The sequence below is a fragment of the Pyxicephalus adspersus genome, chromosome 5 (assembly GCF_032062135.1).
Source record: "Pyxicephalus adspersus chromosome 5, UCB_Pads_2.0, whole genome shotgun sequence".
Taxonomy (NCBI): domain Eukaryota; kingdom Metazoa; phylum Chordata; class Amphibia; order Anura; family Pyxicephalidae; genus Pyxicephalus; species Pyxicephalus adspersus.
The window spans coordinates 112,516,310-112,539,672 of NC_092862.1; the positions used below are offsets into that span (position 1 = coordinate 112,516,310).

The 23,363-nt window shown below is 38.0% G+C and overlaps 1 protein-coding gene across 1 annotated transcript in view; it reads left to right on the plus strand.

Moving 5' to 3' along the window:
* CPVL (carboxypeptidase vitellogenic like) overlaps window positions 1-23,363 on the plus strand; it is a 58,909-nt gene that overhangs the window by 27,515 nt on the left and 8,031 nt on the right. Inside the window, exons 10-12 of the mRNA XM_072412478.1 lie at window positions 1,954-2,052; window positions 4,781-4,954; window positions 12,920-13,102. Coding sequence (XP_072268579.1) covers window positions 1,954-2,052; window positions 4,781-4,954; window positions 12,920-13,102 — 456 coding nt within the window. The remainder of the gene's footprint in view (window positions 1-1,953; window positions 2,053-4,780; window positions 4,955-12,919; window positions 13,103-23,363) is intronic.

Sequence of the window (23,363 nt, forward strand, 5' to 3'; positions counted from 1 at the left end):
GGACATCGCCTGTCTCTTTCTGTAATAATGCCCTGCTTGATCCAAAATTTTTAAATTTGAAAATGTTGCCCTGCACCACTGATGGGTAAAAGTGCACTAACTTTTGTTGACAGAAACTGTCTGATCCAAATGTTAACAAGTCCAAATAGATACTTATAGAGATGAGTCCAAAGTTATGCAGAGTTGTACATTAAATAGGGGTAGCAAATGACAGACAAATATAAACAATGACACAGGAGCAGGAGAGGACCCTGCCCGGAAGAGTTTACAATCTAAGAGATTATTCTTCCATTAAGGCATTTTGATACTTGCATGTCAGTCTGGCTTTTAACGTTTAATACCCTGAAATCTAATTGTTTGCTTAAAGTTACTGCACTTTTACGCATCAGTGGTGCTCTTTACACTGCCTTACTAAATTGGCCCAATGCTTTAATAGTCGAACCTGAAATTTCATTCCATGTGTTATTTTCCTTTGTATACAATCCTGTGCTCTAAATTCTTTTTGCGTTTGTTTTGGCATTGTATCACCATGTGTTTATTTTAACAAAATGTTTACATAGCTTACTCTTTTCTAAACTGTTTTCTTGTTGGTGAGTAAATACTGTTGTTGTTTTTTTTTCTTTAACATTTGTCTGGTCTAGAGAAAAACATTGACCAGTAACAAACACATTGGCTTGTTTATCCTATGTAATGTAATTCAGCCTGAGTTTAGGGATCACTAGGTGGAGACACTACAGGGAGGCGCAAAACATTTGAGGACTGTAAGGTCATCTGCAAACCATTCAGGTTTATCTAAGTTTCATTTCTGAAAACAGAAATAAATCAAACCTTTTATGGTTTTTTTTTCACAAACCTGGCTTTGTACTTTGCCAAAAAAGCCTCACTTGTGACCCTTTTCAAATCTTGTTGTTGGGGTATAACTCCCCTAACTTGGTAAACAACCCCTGGCACTTAAAGATGGGTTACACTGACCAGCCATACTTTGTCTAGAAAAAGTGCTGTTGTTGGCTCTTGAGGAAGCTCTGATTGGATGGGGAAAGGCTGGCGTGCCTTTTGGATTGTGGGGTTAAGCCTTTAAAGTAGAATAAAAATGGTGATACTCCCCTGTCCCCAAATCAGTTACAAGGCGCTACCATCACCATCATCCTTCTCCTTCTAAAAAGGGATCTTTGGCTATCTTTATCTGCTGTACCTGGAGTGAGGTAACTCCCACACAGGAGATCGATCATTCCCAGCATATGCAATGGAAACTGAGATTGCTGGGTATCGCTAAGCTGTGCATTGAAAGGCTTGGCAAAATGTGACAGCTAGGTAGCCATCAGGCAGGTAAGAAGTTATTATAGAAGGGACCTTGCCTGTTCCTTTCTGCAGTAATCACCTGCCAGATCCCCAGTTAATCAACGTGGGACTTCCTTGACTTGAAGTGAAATTAAAACATTCTTGGTAGCAAAATAAAACCCAGAGTGTTTTATGGTTAATCCCTTTACAGCATTTAAACATAATTTTCACTTTTAAAAGTTTAAATTAAATGACAAATTTTATGGATTCTCCTTTTTCTTTTAAACTAAAAGCAGGAAAAAGAACTGCTGCACAATTCGGGAAATTGCATTTTTCATAGGACTACTTTAATCTTAATGTCTATGCCCATAAATATATACAAATAAAAATTTTGTTCACATTCTTTTTTTTTTTATATATACATAAATGCACAAAATAATTAAAAATCATCCACAGCTCTTTTTTAATTTTATTAAATGGTGGAAAAGGATCTCATGTGCGATATTCCCTTCATTTCATGTTCCAGTGATGGAGTGTGAGTTTCATCGAAAATAAAAAAAAAAAATATATATTTGGATGCAAAATAGATTTAAAGGCCAAATATGTGAGGACTAGGAAGTAACCTGATTTCCAAGTATATAGATTCATTTCATTTTATTTTACCTCTTTTTTTAGGTGTTTGATTCATTGCTGAATGGTGACAGAACCTCTTACCCCTCTTTCTTTCAAAACGTGACAGGTTGCAGTAATTACTTCAATTTTCTACAATGTCAGGTAAAAAGGGTTCAGTTTGTCCAGTAATATATACATAACATAAATATTTTTTTCTTTCACTTTGTTTTTTGAGTAGCTTTAATCTGTTTTTGTATTTTCATTTATTTTAGTATCACCATGCTGCGCTTGTCCTTAAATTTGTTTGTGTTAAATTTATTGCAGTGTGTCACACCTTTTCGGCTATGTACACATGTGTAATAATTGTGTTGGAAAGGTTCTTTCACGATCCTTTCCAACGACAAACGATTACAAGATGCTTGAACAAAAGCTGTAGATATAGCACTGTTCTGCTCTACGGAACGACAGAGCGGCACTCTGCTGCCCTCTTTCTTCTTCACTTGCATTGCGATCGTTCCCTGTCCATCTTCCGTGAATCCACCAAGACGGATGTTCGAACAATGAACGACAAGCACTGTATACAGGCAAGATTCCCGTCCGATATCAGCCCTGAGCCAATTATCGGACGAGAACCATTGCACATGTGTATGTAGCCTTAGATTTGGTTATAGTATTGAACTTCTATTTTTTTTTTTTTTATACACCAACTGTAAATATGTAATCCAAGGTGGGTTTTACACAATACCATTTATAAGAGGCCAATTGTATTAGTGTGTATAGCTTAGTTTAGATTGTAAGCTTGAAAGGTCAGGGCTCCCTCCCCTATTGTTTCCATGACTGTTGTGTATACATCTGTACCCTGCTAATATAATAAAATACAGTAAGGGAGGCAACTTGTGTAAATATGTTTTCTATATTCATCTTCTATTTGTTATGTATAAGGTAAGTAATTCATCACGTCCCCTGTATTGTTTGTCTGTCCTTTGTATTGTCTATTGAACAGTACCACAAAACATGGAGCTATATACATCAATAATAATCAAATTATCAAGAGAAAGGGCAATGTCTTTCTGAAACATTGTTTTACACAGTAGCACAATCAAATACGCTCTATCCCCTGTGAGCACTGATCATACTGTGTCCATGCTATGTGTGAAGGACAGGGATCTGATGTGTTTAACCCAGGGGGGCCCAACAGGTGGATCATGATCTACCGGTAGATCGCAAAGGCAACGTGAGTAGATCGCAGAGCCCTGCCTTTCAAAATAAACTCTGTTGCGCACAGGAGTTGTTAAGTCCAAGTTTTTATTGTTGGTAGATCATTTTGACTTGATTATTTTTAAAGTAGCTCGCAAGCCAAAAAAGTGTGGGCACCCCTGGTTTAACCAATGTCATATACACTTTCTACAGTTTCATGAAGTACATTGTCCTTTTTTTTAAGGAACATGGATGAAATGAACACCGCTTACAAAATTCAGACTGAGCTTTAAGCACCTGGTTCACTTTAATCTTTATTATTTATGTTCAAAGGTTACAAGCCTAATGACCCTTCCATGTTTTAATGGGCTTTCTAATTAAAACTGGTCTTTATGTTCTCCACTTTTAAAAGAGTTTGCTGGTAAAAGTGCCTTAATGTTGTGTACGTGATGTTATGTGCTGGTGTAAAAGATTACTATTGAAGTGTAAAGTAACTGTTACTCTAAATTACTTTTTTTTAAAAAGGAATCCATCTGACCTTACTATGACCTCATGTACTACTTACCAATGCAAAGAATATTCTGTTAAACTGTTTGTTGGCCATGGTACCTGGTCTCCGATACCATCTACCGGTCCAAGAAAAAATCTGTTCTGTGTATTTGTTGGTCATAGCACTCCATGCACCATAGTTACATAGTTAGGTTAAAAAAAAGGCACATAAGTCCATCAAGTTCAACCACTAAGGAAATAAACATATCCCAGATATAAAACACTATGGACATAGTTGATCCAGAGGAAGGCAAAAAAAAAACCCTGGTACAATTAGCTTCAACAGTAGAAAAAATTAATTCCTGGTGAGGAAATCAGATGTTCTCTGGATCAACAGTCTTTGATTGAGTCTTTTGCAACCAAGAGAAACTTTAACAAGTAACGTGGAAACTGCTTTTAGCCTTTTTTTAATATGATTGCTTGAAGGACAAAAGTACAAAACAAGACAGGACAAAAAATGGAATTTGGGTGTTAAAACCTCAGAATAAAGCAAACAGAATGATAGTTTGATTTTAATTGTGGTAAACTGATACATCACAGCTTTTGGAAGATTTCCTTCAGAAAAAGCACAGCATCACTGGTGGGTTTTGCTTTTCTTTTGCACATACATATATACCTGCTAGGGTGGCAAAGCTTCTTTTTTTAAAGAAATGGGCGTGAAATACTTGATACCATAATAGCAGTATCATGCTTGCACATCAAACTACAACCAGATGTCTGCAGACAGCCTTAGGGCCTGTATCTGCAAGCTTTGGGGCTTGTGTCAGTATTTATCAATTAGTCATTCAATTTGAAACACTTCTAATATCATTCAGATTCATTTAACGGTGTATGTGACCTACTTCCAATTATCATTTGGCTTTTAAGTGGCTTGTGCATTCCTAATAAACTCGTGTAAGCTTTCAAAACCTATTTGAAATGCCTGATCTCCCAGGCCCATAGAGGTAACTATTGCTTCCATGTTAAAGTACAGATCTGTCTTTAAATCTAGCTTTTCCAAATGAGAAACTGTATACTTGTATAGAATGAAAACGTTCTAAGCAAGCCATGTCATATATCTGTTTGCACCCTTGTGTGGAGTATATACCATGGTATACACTTTGACACCATTAGGACTTCTAATTTTGTCACTTGTTGATTGCAGGAGCCAGCAGACCAGGAGTATTTCGGCCCTTTCTTGGCACTCCCAGAAGTAAGGAAGTCGATCCATGTGGGTAACCTCACCTTTCACGATGGATCTGAAGTTGAAAAACATTTGCTTTCAGATGTGATGAAAACCATAAAACCATGGTTGGCCGTGCTAATGGATAATTACAGGGTAAGTATCCTACAGCTTCAAATCTCATTACTCAAAGTAACGATCAAGGCATGACCAGTAGTGCTTGAAGTCCTTTGCGCTTAATAGCCTTTAAAATAAGATGAAAGGAAAATGCCTAACATCTCTTTATGTACCACAGCAGGAAAGGCTTCTGCACAAATTAGGGGTTCACTGATTGATTATTGTAGGCTTAGACCTGGAAAACATGAATTGGTGAAAAAACCTTATAAACTGTCCACTAATGGTAATACCAGACTACATGGAACTAATCTGACCTTTTGGTTGACAATTTTTGTTCTACACAAGCATTATAGTTTTCCAGAGTCTGGTGTTTGTAATACAACATTACCAGGAGTGCAGTAGTTTGGATTGGTCACATTGGGCAGTCAATAAAATTGGGTATGGTAAGGCGGGTTTAGAATAAACAAAAACTATCAAATAAACCATAGAGGAAGCATGGTATAATTTTCTTAAAATGGAAGTCTAAGTTCACAAATCTAAAGGGATTTATCCCTCATTTTTAAATAATGGTTGGTGCTCTGCATGGGCTTAACTGTACATCCAGAACTGTTTGTTGGCTTATGACAGACCTAAAACCAAGTGATATTTATTGCATACAGGTACTTTTAGGTTTTTTGGTCATTATCATTGTAGTATATGGATATCTTATGGACCAAAAATGATTATAATACAATTAGGATTAGACATCATATATTTTGAATTTGTGATTATAATAATGCATGCTGATATCTCTCTGTTTTCAGAGGACTCTGTTCTATTTTCTGTTGTTTTAGTGATGGGCTCATGAATTGCTTTCAGACCATCTTACCATAACTTATATTGTTGTCTTCTCTCCATCAAGCTGCCCTTAATTAAAGCTACCATTTACTATAAATAGCTCTTTATACTGTAATTTGGCTACTCCAACTACCTTGTAAGATGCTTATAAACAGTTCTGGGTAATCCGTAAATTGGAAGAAATAATAGAAGTATGCTGGCTAATTTTAGAGTACACCTTAAATCCTATAAATAATAGTATTGACATATTGACACCAAATAATGGCGGGCGGGGGGGGGGGGGGGGTTGGTGTTACCATATATATTTATACCACAATTAATAACATGTAAAACTTCAATTTATTAAACAATTAAATACACATCATATCTACAATAACATACAGAAAAGTTTTTTTTTTTTTAAACAGTTTAGAGTAACCAAAAATATAGATCCAAAAGTTTTTTTCAGGTGGTTTCTAATGGTAAAGCATTTCACAGAACACTGTCTGCTTCATGCTTCTAGTCTGCTTCAGACTAGAAAATCATATAAATATAATCACGGATTGATTTCAGATGAGTTGGACCATTTAACGAATTATGCAATTGTAAATCAAGAATATTTAATCACTCAAACATATAGGAATAATGTCCTTGCTGCACACCTGCTCCACATGGAAAACTAGCACTTCTTTGTTGACTTGTAATAATCCACCTGGAGGAATAATGGATCTCTATCAGGCCTGTATAGTGTTTAAGGCAGGAATGGACCTTAGGGCTCAAAAGTGTTATGGAGAAGAAAGACAAAATAGAAACTGATCCTATACAAGCAAATGATAAGAAGGCATCAAACAGAGAGATTGTTGTTACCTCCTGCTGTAAAACGGGAAATCAGCTGCCAAATAAACGTTCCAGAAATCGAGGGAGGTTTCACTGCACTGATGGTGCCACTTCTATAATTTTTAGGGCTGTATACCACAATTAACTTAATAGATGTCTCTATGCCAGGCATCATTTGTTGTTTTGCATTAGGCTCACACATGCAATAATTGTCATTGGAAAGGATCCTTTAAGATCTTTTCCAACGACAAAAGACTGAACAATGCATGAACGAGTATTGTATGTACAGCGCTGTTCTGCTCTATGGAGAGGGGAGGGAAAGAACAACGGAGCAGGACCCTGCTGCAGTCTCTCCCTTTACTTTCATTACGATCGTAATGTAACGTTGTTCGTCGTCCATGGATCCGTCCAGATATCAGCCTTTAGGCGATTATCGGAAGAGAATCATCTGACGTTTGTCCCTTACACCTCAAATCCTATTAAAGATAGTTCCTGAGTAATTTATGTTTACTTTTTGTTTGATTAGGTTTCTTCTAGTTGCATTGATTTCTTTCCATTAACAAATACAGTTGTCAAGTGGCTTCCAGCCAATTACCCTACATTGTTTGTAGTAGGAATTTTAGATTGTCTTTAGGACAACTGCCAGGGATTGGAAAAGCGTTTTACTATGTTCACATTATATAAATACTGGATTTTAATAAATTATGTTGAGATTTATTAGCCTAAGGATTACTTTTCAAGGCTTCACATCAGGTGCCCTCCATTGTTATTGGATGACTCAAAAATATTGTGAATGCTCAATGTCATTTGCAGATTAGTAACCAAGCTTTGCATGCTTAAGGTGTTCTTGGTCCCATTAAATATGATGTGATGTGAATGTGAGGAGATACTATAATTTTACTTTTGGGACAGGGATTGGTTGTAAATGAAACATTTAATTCAGAATTATTGGTTAGAGTTTTTTGACTAGTATACTTCCAGCTATTCTTCAATAAATAGACTAAACAAGCACATAGTGTATATTGCAGTTTCTTGTTCCACAACTGTTAGCTGGATGGAATGGCCTATAACAGGAAATCCCAAATAAGGTTATTTAAGTCAATGTCCCAATAATTGCCACAGAATTTGATCTCTTTTTCAAGTCCTAGCTTTTTTGATGTCTGCACAAATGTTCTTTTAATTTTAGCTTCATCGCATTCCCTGTGCAACCCCCCCCCCCTTAAACAATTATAGAAAGCAAACACCTAAAAGCAGCAAATCTTCCTTTACTTGGGGCTATCTGATCCACAAGCAATTTATAGCTGTGACTTTCCCCACAAAATTACTATTCTGTAGGAAACTGTAATTAAATTAACATCCAGCTGTCTCAGAAAAACCCCTGCCTGTTCTAGTAAGGCAGATTACCATGATTTGGTGCTGATAATTATAAGTGCATAGAAATTGACTTGGGTTCTGAAAACAAACAATTAATGTATTTTACTGAAACCGTGACCCTGTAACTTTTGAAGGTAATACCTTTTTTCTAATTAGAGGTAAACTAGGCTGCAGGGGCTTCCATGTTCCATGTTGTTACTGATGGTTATTAACCATGCTTCCATGGTAAGTGCAGCAGAGTTTTAAAATGGGCTCTTGGTTATTGAGCTTGATTTATTAAAGCTCTCTGAGACTGGAGGGAGTACACTTTCATCAGTGAACCTGGGTGATCCAGCAAACCTGGAATAGATCAGGACCAGGATTGATAACATTTGCTAGCAAAATAGCAAATTACTTTGAAGAAATCCATTCCAGGTTTGCTGGATCACCCAGCCCTGGAGAGCTTTAATAAATCAGGTCCATCGAGTCAAGATACAGAAAAAGCAAATGGTGAAGATTAGTGTTGACAGGAGATTGGTTTCCAAAACAACAGTGTGGGATAATTTTTGTTGCATTTCAGTTCTTGTAGTTAAAGTTGGAATTTTAGACTCAAAAATTTGAATTCAACCAACACAAAATTTATTAAAATAAAAAAATGAAATTCTGCATAGTCAGACCCAACCAAAAATAGACAAAAAAAACCCTTATGGTTGATTTAATTTGCTTCAAAGGGGAAACATTCTTTCCTGCCCCCCTATGGAAATCTGATATCTCTTGGATCAACAATCTATGAATGTCAAAGAAACTTTTTTGCATGTGAAAACTAAACCTCTTTTCCTCCAGACACAATGAGTTCCCCTTTGTCCTTTGCAATAACTTTAAAGTAAATACCTTTGCAACAAGTTCTTAATATGGCCCATTTATGTTTATATATGGTGATCATATTCCCCCCATATCTTCTCAAGGGAGAATAAATTCAATCCAACTAATATTTCCGTATAGCCGAGCTTCTCCATGCCTCTCATCAGTTTAGTTGCCCTTTTTTGCACTCCCCTCATTTTCACAGAATCTAGGCAATAGCAAGGGTGGTATGTAAATACAGCAAGTCTAGCAATGTCCTCCACCCCAGACAGAATTTTGCCCATGAAGGTATTTTATTATTTACATAACTCCTCCAGACTTCTGCCTGTATCATCATGAATAGCTCTTGAGAAGCGTACTGAGGCAGGGTGCACAGAGACTCAATATTTACATTACTAAATCTAAGATAATGAATGCTAAATTTGTATTTTTCTATTAATAAAGAATGCAACACAAGGTGATTGTGAAATTTTAAAAGCCCCAGGATTTTTTTTTTTAATATAGGTCTCCCACACTTCAGCATTGGGATCTCCCTGGCTCAGCGGACTAGTCTACACCTTTATCAATTATGTTTGGGTTAAACATTTCAATAGGTCTAATATTGTGCAGTTTCTAGTTACGTCAGTGAGGCTCAAAATACATTTGTGTAGGATGCACGTTAGACAAGCTTTTAAGGTTTAACAACCAACAAATGGCATTGATCATAAGATTGCTAACAAAATAGTTGCATTTAAAAAGCACATGCGAATGAGGATGAATTGCTATTGACGTAGCCAGTTTCTTCCAGGGTTAATTACATGTCTTGATTTTTTAAGAAAATCCATATTTACAGTATAAACTTATTGCAGACATCTTAATCCAATATTATGGTCCCTTTGTAACATTATTCTATGTAGCTTTCGACATGCAAGGTACAAAGTGCCTGAGGATAGGAGCAGCCTGTTCAGAGCTTACCTAGCCAGGAAATGATGGTCATAAAGCTGTATAAACTGTCATTTTCTCATCTGCAGCTCATTAAATCCCAGCTAATTGCATCCTTGTTCTGCTCTTTAGTGGTTTTCAGTTTTTGGCAGCTTATAAAACATTTTTTATCCCTGAAGTTGAGATGCTTTTATTTTGGTTTTGGGATCTTCAGAAGAGGCTATTAATTGATGGTTGTTGATAATTCAGGCCCCAGAACTATTTCAGAAAGGTTGCAGTGAAGAAGTATTCTATTAGTTTAGCTATGAATTATCCACCTTAATTATTGATATCAGTCTGTGCACTAGTGGAACTTAGTCTATTTATGTCTCGTTTTTTTTTTCTTCCTTGTTGCTGGTGGCATTTCTTATATAGGGGTAGAGTGTCAACATGCAAGTTGTGGTGTACACGGTGTATTTCAGCTGACTAGTTAGATGAACTGGAATACACTCAACCAGACTTTTGCCTTAGCCGTCCTCAAAGCTCAACTGCAGCTAAAGGTAATATTTAGATGTCAGTGAGCATTTCATTGCATATGTAATGTCGACCATACGTCTTTGATAGTTTAATGGCAAGATCATTAAAATTAAAGAATTGTATATTTTAGAATTCGAATTTACAAAAAAAGCAGCTTGATTAATAAATCTTACTTTAATTTTGATCCAAGAGGACAGTTGGTCTTGGTCCTAAAATCCATTTATATTTCACAAAATAATTATCTTATTTTGTCACGTTGGGCATTGGTTATTTAAGTAAATGATATTTATTGTTTCCACAGATGGCCAGCATTAAGACTATGTTCAAACTGGTGGTAAGGTTATGCTGAGGTCACCGCTTTCTATGTAGTAACTACCTGCGGCAGCTCAATAGAGAATAAATGGAGGCCGCCCTAAGTAGTTCAGTATTGCTTACTGCTGCCCCTGTCATATCGGTGCGAATGGCTAGCAAGATGCCAGCTGCTGGGAGTTGTTTGGGATCGCTTGCTTCCATCCCAGGTCTGCACCTTCCATAGTTTTAGCTTGGTAGCAAGGAGGAACTGCTACCAGCTCTGAGCTGCACATGCGCAGTTCAGCTATTTTTTTTATAATTGGAGAGTGATCAGGCTAGTTGAATACGTTTTATTGCAGTAAGGACATCACCTGCCCCTTTCCGCAATAAAGCACTTTCCGGTCTCAAATTAGAACTTTAGTTCCACTTGAATGATGCAGCTCTGTAATATTCTATGCATCTCTAAATATGTTTTTATATGTAGTAGTAAATAGTACAAGTACCCTAATTTGACTCAACAGCTTCTTGCAGTCACTGTACAGTTTAAAGATTAAAGAAGGGGAGGAAGGACCAGTACAAGTAGTTTACCAGGTGCATTGAAGTGCATGGAACAAGCTAATGGAAGGAGAGGTTATAGTGAAAAGATCATCCGTGCACGGCTTTTCCTTTTAATGTACATTCACTGTATGAGGAGCTGTAGGTGAAGGATCAGGCCCTCTCTCCTGACAAGGAACTGAGTTAAGTGACACATTTGTTTACATAGAGAACAGAACAAAATGGACAAATACAGGTAAACAGTTTTTGTGTATGTTTTATCTGTATATTTAACTTTTTGCCTGGAGTTCGGCTTTGAAGTGAACCTTTCTGTACCTAAAGCGTGTAAACATTGTGGTACCTTCATAATCTGCTTTAGCTGTTTCAAATATACATCCCCTTTCCACAAAGTGTGGAGTCTAAGTGAACTAAGCAGTGCTGTTAATACCGTACAAATTGTAGTTTTTTTCCCCATATCCATTTCTAGTTACTCCCTGGCCATTGACATTTGCAGAAACCAGTGAACCATGAACGTCCTAATACAGGCTCTTTGACACTGGGGCTGTGATTGACAGACTGGCTTCATCTCTATACTGTGCAAGAGGCAAGAGGGCAGTGCCAACAGGGAAAAGGCTGCATTTCAGAGTACAGATTGGAGTAGAGGTTTTGTTCACTGATTATGCACTGTTGTTTGTACACTGAAAAGTTCATAACTGGCAGTTATTTCTGTTAATATTGGCAAAGGAAAGGTTGTTTTAAAATAAAGGAAAAAAGATTAAATCACCCCCAACTGCGGACTTAGCTTCACACCAGTTTCTAAATAGTGCTTAGAAGCGTTGTGAAAGACTTGGCTTTGTGAATGTTCTTCATCTAATTTCTGGGATTCTTTAAGTTTTGTAATAAAAGTAAAATCAATATTTTATTTTTTTTGTCACAATGCATAACTTAACACAAACTTATTATTATTAATATTTATTATTATCAATTTGTATTTATATAGGGCTAACATAATATTCAGAGGTATACAAAGTCCATAGCTCACAATATAATAACCATACAATGTGCTAAAGAGCATCTAGCCAAGCCTTTAAACTTCTGGAACAGATTCCTCTGGAGTAATTAGGTTAAAAATGACCTTTATGGTCATAACAATAAATGTTTTGTTTGGAAAGGATGCAACATGGCCTATAATGAAAAGTCACTACATTGAATCATGGAGGCAGATCTCCAAGGTTCTGGAGTGGGGGTTTCAGATACAGCATCACAGGGAACTTAGGCAAAATGTATGGCAAGGTGAATTTAGAAAGTTACCATTAAATATTGGAGAACAACTTGTATTCATCAGTCTGAAAGTTGCATGTGGGACTCACTTGGATCTTAGAACATGACAATAGTGACTACAGCAGAAAAAAAAAAAAATAAAGGAGCTGGAGTGGCCATCACAGTCTCATGACTATATTATTAAAGGACATGGATTGGGTTTAGTCCCGAGAGTGATATCCTCTAAAATTCAGTTCATAATCGTAGCTGGGGAGGAGGAGTTTGAGAAGATTTCACTTAATCTGTGTATTAGATTATTAGATATGCAGAACTACTTATTGTGTCACACCATTGCTCTACGTGTAGGTTTTTTTCTCCTAGAATTATATTATACCTTGCGTTTTAACCACATGCAATATTAGCCAGGCCTTTAAAGGAACTTGCTCTTGTGTGGAGTAGTAATTATGTACGGTTATATCCCATATGCTAATATCTGTAAGGATCCATCACATAATCTATGATCTAGCTTAAATCAACATGTCATTCAAGTTAATACTACCTATTTTTTAAAGAGTATTTGGTTTCTGTTTGATATTTATTTACTTAATTTTTCAGGTCCTCCTGTACAGTGGTCAGCTTGATGTCATAGTGGCTGCTCCTCTTACTGAAAGATTTCTACAAACTGTGCCTTGGTCCAGGCTGGAGGAATACAAGAAAGCTGGGAGGTCAGTCTGGAAGATCAGAAAGACGGACACAGAAGTGGCTGGTTATGTTCGAGTAGCTGGAGAGTTTGCTCAGGTGAGAGAAGGAGAAACACTATTTTTGTGTATGTATGTGTATAAGTTCAGGGGAAACAAACAAACATCATTCTTTGATAATACAGCACACATTATCACAGAATACAATGTGGGATACAGAAATTCAGTTCACACCATCGGCATTGGCTAGCATTGCCCCATGCAAATTCCAGTGCAAGAACAAATCAATATGTACTCAGTTCACACCAGGATATAGCAGAGTATATTACTATTCAGTGTTTTCTCTCCTAAAAATTTTTTCAGCTCAGTGTTGGAAAGCTGTAGCCGGGTGGTAAAAAAAGGGGGTGTGGCAAAACATGGCAAATTCAGTGCTCCCAGTTGTTTATGCCATGGGTAATCAGTAACCTCTTATTGTTTGTGTACTACCTTCTCCCAATGATCTGTTACAACTTTGCAATGCCTGCCCCGTTAGTATATCCAATTTTTCTATTCTATGTATTTTGCCACAACTGTCCTATGCCGTGTATTGTGACTCAACTTACTAGTGTTCTAAGTTCATAGCTTATATTAGCAGCAAAAAACATTTACCTCTTCTGAGTGACTTCTGGCAACTGCTAGGCACCTAGGATTGGTAACAGGCCATAAGTGCTAGGCCCCTAGGATTGGTAACAAGCGGTAAGTTCTAGGCACCTAGGATTGGTAACAGGCGGTAAGTTCTAGGCCCCTAGGATTGGTAACAGGCGGTAAGTGCTAGGCACCTAGGATTGATAACAGGCGGTAAGTGCTGGGCTTTTTCAGAGCTAGAAGTTTTTTAAGCAGCAGTGGTTCCTGGCATGAGGAATGGACAAATGTAACCTTACTGCCGGTGTGAATTCAGCCATACTTCAGATGTGCTCCTGTGTCTATATTTAGGTAAAGTGAACTTTTATGAAAACATTTTTTCACTTGGTTTTTTTTACAAAATTAGCCCAGCAGGCCCATGCTGGCTCAGCTTCCACCTTTTCTCTGATGCTCACTTGTACGTCCAGTGCTGCCTTGTACTGCGCATGCATGAGATTGAACACTTTTTTTTTACATTATAAGAAGGCCTCTGAAGGTGCATGCACACAGTGCAAAGCCTTTTGGGATATGTAACACAAATATCCCAGGAGGCAGCAGATTTCCCCTTTGGTCTTTACCGAAACGGAAGTGAAGACCTAAGGGGGGAGGTCCTCTCCACAAAAGTGTGAAAACAAAAAAATGCACATTTTTTCATTACATAACAGATGAAGTCACTCTTTAATATAATGTTAAAAATGTGGAGATGCTTTAATATTATTATTATTAATAAACAGGATTTATATAGCGCCAACATATTACGCTGTACATTAAATAGAGATTGCAAATGACAGACTAATACAGACAGTAATACAGGAGGAGAGAACCCTGCCCCGAAGAGCTTACAATCTAGTAGGTGGGGGAATTTCACACACAGTAGGATGGGAGATATTAGTGGTGGGAAGTAATGGCGGTTTCAAAAAACAGAAGAAGACCGGTAGGCAAGTTCGAAAAGATGGGTTTTGAGCACTCTTTTAAATGAGCAGAAAGTAGGAGCAAGCCGAATAGGACAAGGAAGACCATTCCAGAGAGTCGGGGCAGCTCTAGAGAAGTCTTGTATCTGTGTGTGATGAGGTTATGAGTGAGGAAGTCATTAGTAGGTCATTGGAGGAGCGGAGAGAGCGGCTGAGGGAGTATTTTTTTACCAAGTCAGAGAGAACTACAAAGAGATGCAGCGGAAGAGGAGCAGAGGGAAGGATGGATGAGTCTGGCTGCAGCATTCATGATAGATTGTAGAGGAGAGAGTCGGGTTAGTGGAATACCAGCGAGAAGGATGTTACAGTAGTCCAGACGGGAGATGATAAGAGCATGTACAAGGAGTTTGGTGGTCTCAGGGGACAGGTAGGGGCGGATTTTGGAGATGTTGCGTAGGTGAAAGTGACAGGACCCTTGAAATGTTCTGAATATGGGGGGTAAAGGAGAGGACAGAATCAAAGGTGACACCAAGACAACGTGCCTGAGGGGAGGGCCGAATAACGGTTTTGTTAACAGTTAGATATATGTCAGGGGGGGATTTGGAATTTGAGGGGGGGGGATGATGATGAGTTCTGTTTTATCCAGCCTCATGCATGTGATATCAGATGAGGACAAGACAGACAGTGACCCCCTCCTCTCACTGTCCATATTCTACATAAAAACACTGTCTGTGAGGTATAAATTTAGGGGCCCCACCCCAATGCTTCCTGCTATGTTAGAGGCTCCGGGGTCCCCAATTTGCATTTTCAATTTAGGACTCCTAGTTGCACTTTCCTCTGAAACAGCAACCCCAAAGTTCAATTGTTATAACTGTTTTCATTTGTGACCCCCATATCTTAAAATTCTTTAAAGCTGGGGGGCTGAAATTGTAGTAATTAGTATCTATGAAGGTCCCCTGTGCACCCTGAAAATTACAAGTCATTGTGAGATACATATTAGGAGATATGGAGGTTTGCACACAAAGAGCTGTGAGGATGCAGAATGACATGCAGACTTCACACACAGCTCTAGCAGTGGATACATTTCACCGGCAGATTTTTTTTTTAAATAGAAATCCCAGCTCGTGCTATGAGATGGGGGCGGGGCTGTCTGTTTCTCCTTCACATGAACTGTGTGTGCTCACCTCTCATTGCAGCAGCAATCCTCTGAACAGATGATACAGAGCACAGATGGCACAGAGCAGCCTCACTGAGATCCGTGCAGAGGATGAGAGCTGCCGAGGAGAAGTGGGCGGGGTAGTCACAGCAGCCGGGTGGAGCAAGCTGCTAAAACCCTTTGGGGGGAACTATGCTATTAATTTTTTTTATTAATATTACCAGTATATATAAAGCGCCAACATATTACACAGCACTGTACATTAAATGGGGGTTGCAAATGACAATGTCAGATGCAGATAGTGACACAGGAGGAGGAGAGGACCCTGCCCAGAAGAGCTTTCAATCCAAGAGCTGAGGAAGCAGCATATAATAGATGAGCACTAAAAACACACTACAGTACACCAAATATTTCTGTTTAAAAATACTGCACATTAATACCCTGATCCTAAATACAGAACAATGTGCATGCTGGGATGTCAATGAACAAATTGGCTTTATGGAAGTTATGTGCATGACATAGGCCACAGTCTCATTCAGTGGGCCTTGTGGGAGGAAGTGCAAAGTCCTATAAAGTTCAGAGGAACATAATGGAGAGCAGAAGAGGAAAATAAAAAGCAATAGTGCGTTCAAGCAAGCACCAGAAGTAGATGGGACAAAAAATGGTTAGATTGGAACTTTGCTTTAGTGTTGCTCTAAATGGGATTTGCTAGTTGCCAGTAACCACCAATCAGAGTCAGACTATTGGAGGATAAGACAATTGATGACTATAGGCAAAACTAAAATAAATTTGCAATAAAAGAAGCTGCATCTTTAGTAAATATTCACTAGATTTAAAATCTGCATAAAATTTCGCAGAAATAGGTCAATTGTGTTAGTTGTTGTTGGTGGCTACAGCAGTTTCCATCGTAGAAATCTGAAAACCCTCAAATTTCTGTGTTTCAAATAAAAAGTATAAGATGTTTAAACAGCAACATCTGGTTCATATAAAGTAACGTGGGCAGGAAGATCTGATAAAAGGACCATGTATACAGCCACGTGCATTGAAAGAAACTTAAAAGCCATGGTGTCCACCATTCAGCACAATCACACGTGTGCCCCCAGGATATTGCAGTGTGCACACTGCAGAGTCACACTTGGCAGGAGTCAGAGGAAAGCCACAGGGGTGCTTCAGTGAACTGGCAGAAGTTAAAATCTAAAAGCCCTGAGCTATTACAAACTTTTGCCACACAATGAGTTTTGATAAAGATGCACATAAAGTTATTCTAAGATTCCAAGAGGATTTTGTTGCCTAAAATGTGTGCCTAAGGATGCCAGCCTATACCTACCTAGGTTTTCTAGGCATGTGAACATAGGGTTAAAAGTAAAAAGTCTAAACTGCACAAAACAGAAACAACTTTGTTTCCATCTGGTGCACAGTTTAACACTGGGGATGTTGCTGCTGGCTGTATGTGGTGACACTGAGAGTTTTTGATTGTGATGAGAAGAGCAAACACAAACAGAAGATTGCTTCCACATGCTTTCCAGAATAGTTTTTTTTGTATAGGAACCTAACCTTTTAGACTATACCCTTGTATGATACACCAGTGTCTACTGCTGTTCTTCCATTCGCAGTGACTGAAAAAATGAACATGCACAGAAGTATGGAAATATTTTTATTAAAGATCTAGCTGGTCCAAAGGATGGTATAGTGTATATATGTCTGTATGTATATATATATATATATATATATATATATATATAACCTTTATAAAATCAAAGCAGTTGTTGCTAAGACTATAGATATCCCTCATTAGGAATCACTACACTAACAAAGAGATTATTTTTTTTTTCTTGTTACAATGCATTGCCATGGGTATTTTACATTCAAATACTTCTTAGCAGAGACTTTGTATGCCACCCATACCATCCAACTTTCTTGCATGCCTGCAGTCTATTAGCCAGCTGAATTTCTTTTACTTGTTGCTCTGTCTTTCATGAAACATTCCCTTGGACGGAAATATATCTTGTAAAGAGGTCGTCTTTGCTTTCACCTTTCTAGTATCAATGATCGAGTAATCTGAGGAAACAAATGATTTGCGGTTAAACCAGCTCATAGCGAAGTGGAAAATATCTTAATTTGTTCCAATCTAGTGTTGGGCAGACATTGCATTCATTTATGTTACTTCTTTTAGCCCAGTGTATATATGAGCATGAGATTGTATTTCCGTAGTGTAGTAGGCGTAATATAACTTCAAGACATACAGAGGGGAGCTCAAAAAGCCAAAACGGCTTGGACCACTGCAGTCATAATGACTGCTCAGGGATATGTATTTTCTGTGTCTCCTTTCTTTTAGGAAATCCTGGTTAATAACAACAGGCAAATAGATTACGCCATGCAACTCAAAGTGACAGGTTTGTCTGCTGGATGGATAGTGTAGGTTTATCCTCACCTCTGCTGCAGCTAATTTGATTGTTCTTGTATTTCTCTTTTTAAGAAAAGCAGCTGCATAGTTCCCAACATGATTAAACAATTCTGGGTACAAATAGGACCTTTTGCTGCTGAAGTGTTGCTCCAAACCCTATTGTTACCAGTCGTTGATTTGCAGATGCTCAGACTAAATTTTTGAGCATCCACATGTATCCTTTACTTAAAAATGATTCTATAATTTGCATATCTTAATCAATTTTTAATACTTTTTAATACTCATGTGATGACTATCTTGAAATAATTTTTTATAACTTTATAAAATGGACCAAAACTAGCTCTGCCCTACCTCTGCGTACCGCCTCTCTAGACCAGTAGTCACCAACCTTTCTGACAGCAGGGCCCGGTAACATACAATAAACTTGCCATGGCCCAGGGAAGGGAGGAACAGATGTCACAACAACCTAATATTACCAGCAGAGCCGTGTAAGGGAGCAAGTGTGCTGAGAATGGCAGAGCAATGTAAGTCTTACATACTCGGCTATGCCATTCTCAGCAGCTCTTGCCTACTGTCATCACACTGCCTACCTGCAGAGAAGTGTAAGGAAGGCCGCTGGCACTCCAGCTGCCTGCACTCCCGCTGCCTGCTCTCCTGTTATCTACGGCCCACAACTCATCAGCCACGGACCGGCACCAGTTCATGGCTCAGCGGGTGGAGACCAGGTCACCTGTAGAATTTGAGAGCCATGGGATGCAACATGGACATGTAGGGGCGAGCTCTTTCACCAACCATACTGTTCATTCTCAAGCTAAACTTAAGCATACACACTAAGGCACACTAAACAAAAAAAGGCCGCTTATTTGACAAAGCTTCTATCCTAGTTTTCAACTAAACTGTAAAAGTTTTCAAATCCTTGAATGTGAATTAGTTTAATCTAAGGTATTCTTTTTTAATTTTGATATTAAACATTACATGTGTTGTATACTAAAACCACCACCCCCCAAAAAAAATCTGTATAAGCTGATATGTCTATGTTTAGACATGTCAAGTAAATGTGAAATGTTCAATAAGTATGAAAACAAAAACTTTAAAGGATTGTTAGATATTCAGTTAATAAACCACATGTGTACAGATTTAAATGCATATATTGTTATATCATAATGAACAACACATGGAAAGATTTCAGTACACTGGCCCCATAGAGGGTGGTGTTCTGTAAAGCTGTTCCTCTTTTCATTTCAGATTAGACAAAGGAAAATAGTGGTGGCTGTACAGTATATATTTGGTTAGAAGAAATGTGTTCATTTGAATTACATCCAAACTCATTCCTTTGAGATGGGGACCATCCTGTATGAATAACATATTTGTAAGAAATTCCAAAGCATGTCAGTTTTCTGACTGCAAATGAATGTAAAATTCATATCATTGCTACAATCTTTTCTTTGGTGCGGAGTGCTAGTAGAATAATAAAGTATTTTAAACAATCATTTCAGTCAAAATTGATAATTTGGCAGAATTTAGAAAGCTAAAGCTACGTACACACGTCAAATTTTTCTCGCCCGATATTCGGCTTCGGGCGAATATCGGGCGAGAATCTGGCGTGTGTACAGCCCGAGACGTTCATCGTCTGTGGATCCGTCCTGGCGGATCCATGAACGATGAACGACGAGCGATCCTAATGAAAGGGAAGGGGGAGAGCACGCAGCAGGGTGCCGCTCCATCGCTCTCCCCCTACCCTCTCCATAGAGCAGAACAGTGCTGTATGTACAGCACTCGGTCATGCATCGTGCGGTTCTTATTGTTGGAAAGGATCGTGAAAGATCCTTTCCAACGACAAGAACTGCACGTGTTTATGCGGCTTAAGTCTTGTAATGTCCATCTTAAACCAGACAGAGTGTATGACTAAATCCTTGTACAGATATTAAAGTTTTGTCACCCAAGACTACTTTTTGTGATTGGAAAAGTTGAAAACCTAGCATCGGTACAGCTGCCACGCAGCATTGTTTAGTGATCTCCCTGCCAGATCACCAAGCAATGGCAAACTATTTACCGCTGATGTTTCTAATGTTGGGAACTCTCTTTGAGAAGCAATCACTAAAGATTGTTTCCAGCTACGATAATTGTACATGTGTACTGATCCTTAATATTCACGAACGTAGCCTGTATTCTCCTGCTTCTTGGCATATTTGTACGGCACTTCCTTTCCACTATAACTCTTCGGTGACTTTTAATCTGGTAGAAGTGACCAACTTGGACAGAGCAGGATGGCAATATTACATCTTATCAAACTACAAGCAGTAGAATGCCAAGGGTTGTGTTCATGGTAACAGAACTCAGGTTTTTGTTATAAATTGAATTGTAGTTCTCTTTTTTTTTTTTTTTTTTTCAACCTCAATCACAGTACAGTAGGTGCTGATAAACTAGTATTGCTACATACGCCATGCACATACACCATTTGTTGCATTAAATAAATTGACTACCTTTAAATACAACTACAGTACATAGTTGGTGGGCTCTTGCCATAATGAGTAGGTGTGAAAAGCACATTTGCCTTTCAAAGCACCCCTCCTCAGCAACATAATGTCCGCAGTTGACCTCATCACTACACTACACTGACGTTTTCTTCAGGCACTTTTTAGGGGTTAGGGTTCAGCATCTTGTGCCATCATGATATGACAGCCTAGAATAATACAACTCCTAAACATGCACATATGTTACTTTGTCATTATTGTCACATTGAGATTGAAATCTGAAGGAACTTTCAAACTGGTCTATTAGCATTTAAAAAAGATTTGTTGCATTTAATGCAAAACATGTGAATATGCATGTGATAATGCAGTGAAAAGAGTAGGTGTGAAGGGATCTTAAACTTGCTAAAGTTGTCACTTCTTTAGCTAGTGTACACTTGTATGTAGAATTTAGTTGCAAATTGCCTTATATTAAAGTTGATGATACACCATTACCCTGACTGTAAGAAGTAATAATAACTGAGTTGTAGTAATATTGAATGCCAGTCATTATAAACCTGTAAGGGAATGTGGTCCCACATTCCTTCTTGTTATACCAGTTACTAGCAATAGTAAAACTTCTAAGGTGTATGGATGCAAAACACTTTCCAGTTTAGACAAAAGAATGGTTCCAGTAGAAGAAACACTGACAATAGAACATAACAGTGGGAGAAGCCATATTAGTCTTCTGCTGGCAGCCATGGGTTTAACCACTGCATAGCCTAGGGGGTCATTGAGTAGTATGAGGTTGCATTTCCTCTTAGTTTCCAAATCTCAAATGCTGTCCATAACAATGGAGGTTACTGGGCTAGACTAGGCTCTTCCACCCACATATGAATTAAAACGTGTAGTGACTTTTTGTGCATTAATATTATACAATAAAAACATATATTAATGTACATCCCTTGAATTGTCAGTTTGGCTTTTATTAACATAGCCAGCCATTTTTATTAGAAACTAAACCTGCAAATTTGAATTACAATATGGTCATTGTAAAAGCAACAACTGCTCTTCTATGTGAATACATAAATGCCACCACCATCAAGTGTAGTGCTGGTAGTAAATTCTGTTTGTGCGTCTGTTCATCGTTGGTCATGCTGTCATTTTATTTTCAAGGTTTTTCTTAGAAATCATACCCAGGGGAGCTTTCTTGGTTTATATTGTTACCATATGTCTATTTAACATGCCATAGACTAAGGCTCATATTTTTTGTGCTATCACTGCTTTGGATTCTTGCATAACTCGCTGTAGGTTATTTTAAACATGAATAGGCTTTATGGATTTGGCTTCCAAAACAGAGGTATGCTTTAACCCACAGTACGCAGGGATTATCCTTGGGAGTGTAGGGTAGCTAGAGGTGGGAGTGCTGCTGACGGGGTAATAAAGGAAACCCCTTTCACGTTTTAAGGCAATGACTTAGGAAATAGAACATCCACTTAAAGCCCTTCATTAATGGAGGTTACAAACCATATAATGACTTGTGCCTACTGCAGACATGCCAAGCCTTTCTCGTACAAGAAGGTGGATATACACAAATCATTTGGGGGAGGCTGTATTTAGATGGGGTACAAGGTTTTAGTTGTCACAGGGCTACATTTTCTTCAGTAACAATTAAAAACCTCCCACACCTTTCATCTCACCTAAAAATTTAGTACAAATGTCTTTAACATTGTATTAAGCCAAAGGAGCAAGTTGTCCGTCACTTTTATATATAAAAGGAAGGAAAGAGTGGGTGGGTGGAAATTATTTTCTTTATCAAGCAGCCCTTTTTAAAAGGAAGCACATTGTCAGATGTATAATTATATTTAATGAAACACAGACTATGTAAATAAATATTGGTAACAGTTAAATAAGGTCACATATTACCGAAAAATGTGAAAATAGAGTTTTAAAGAGAATTGGCATATTTTCATATTGCGGAGTATATTGACATTTGCTCTAAAGTATTTTTTGACGTGATTTTGTTTACTCTTATTGTTCCAGCAAGTGTTCTAACTAGATTGTTCTTTAAATAGGCATTATTGAGCACAGAGCATTGGCATTCAACGCAAATTGGAAGGGATTACTGTATAAATAGAATTCCTCGGGGGTAAATATAAGTGATTGTTTTTGGCATGAGAGTTTCTGCATCAGAATATGTTGCACACTTTTTGTGCTGCTGACTTTTTGTCATTTTATACCCTTTTTGCACCAGGAGAAATGTAATAAACACTTTTCCTGTATACTGACAATTTGGTTAAAAAAAAAATTGAGTCAATAGGCTAGGTCCATTGAGATGGTTTAAAGTGGACTGAACATCAGATATTTTGCATGCGAAGTGCTAGCTTGCAAGAACTATGCAAGTGTAAAGACATGCCATAAATGTCATCGGGAATGATCTTTATTGATCGTTTCTTATGACCAAAAAATTAACAAATGTTATACAGACATTTAAAGAAGAATGCAGTAGTGGTGCTTGGCCTTTAGTGATCTGGCACTGTGGATCACTAAACCATAGCAGAAACCTGATGTATAGGTGCTAATATACATCTGTACACAGCTTAAAATTTACAGGTATTCATTACCTTTCAAAGAGATCACACCTGAAAATGCCTGTCTTTGCATGTGTCCCCAGAGGGATACACAGGCAGCACAGTGGCTTAGAGGTTAGCACTGTTGCCTTTGCAGCGCTAGGTCCCAGGTTCAAATCTTGGCCAGGGCACTATCTTCATGGAGTTTTC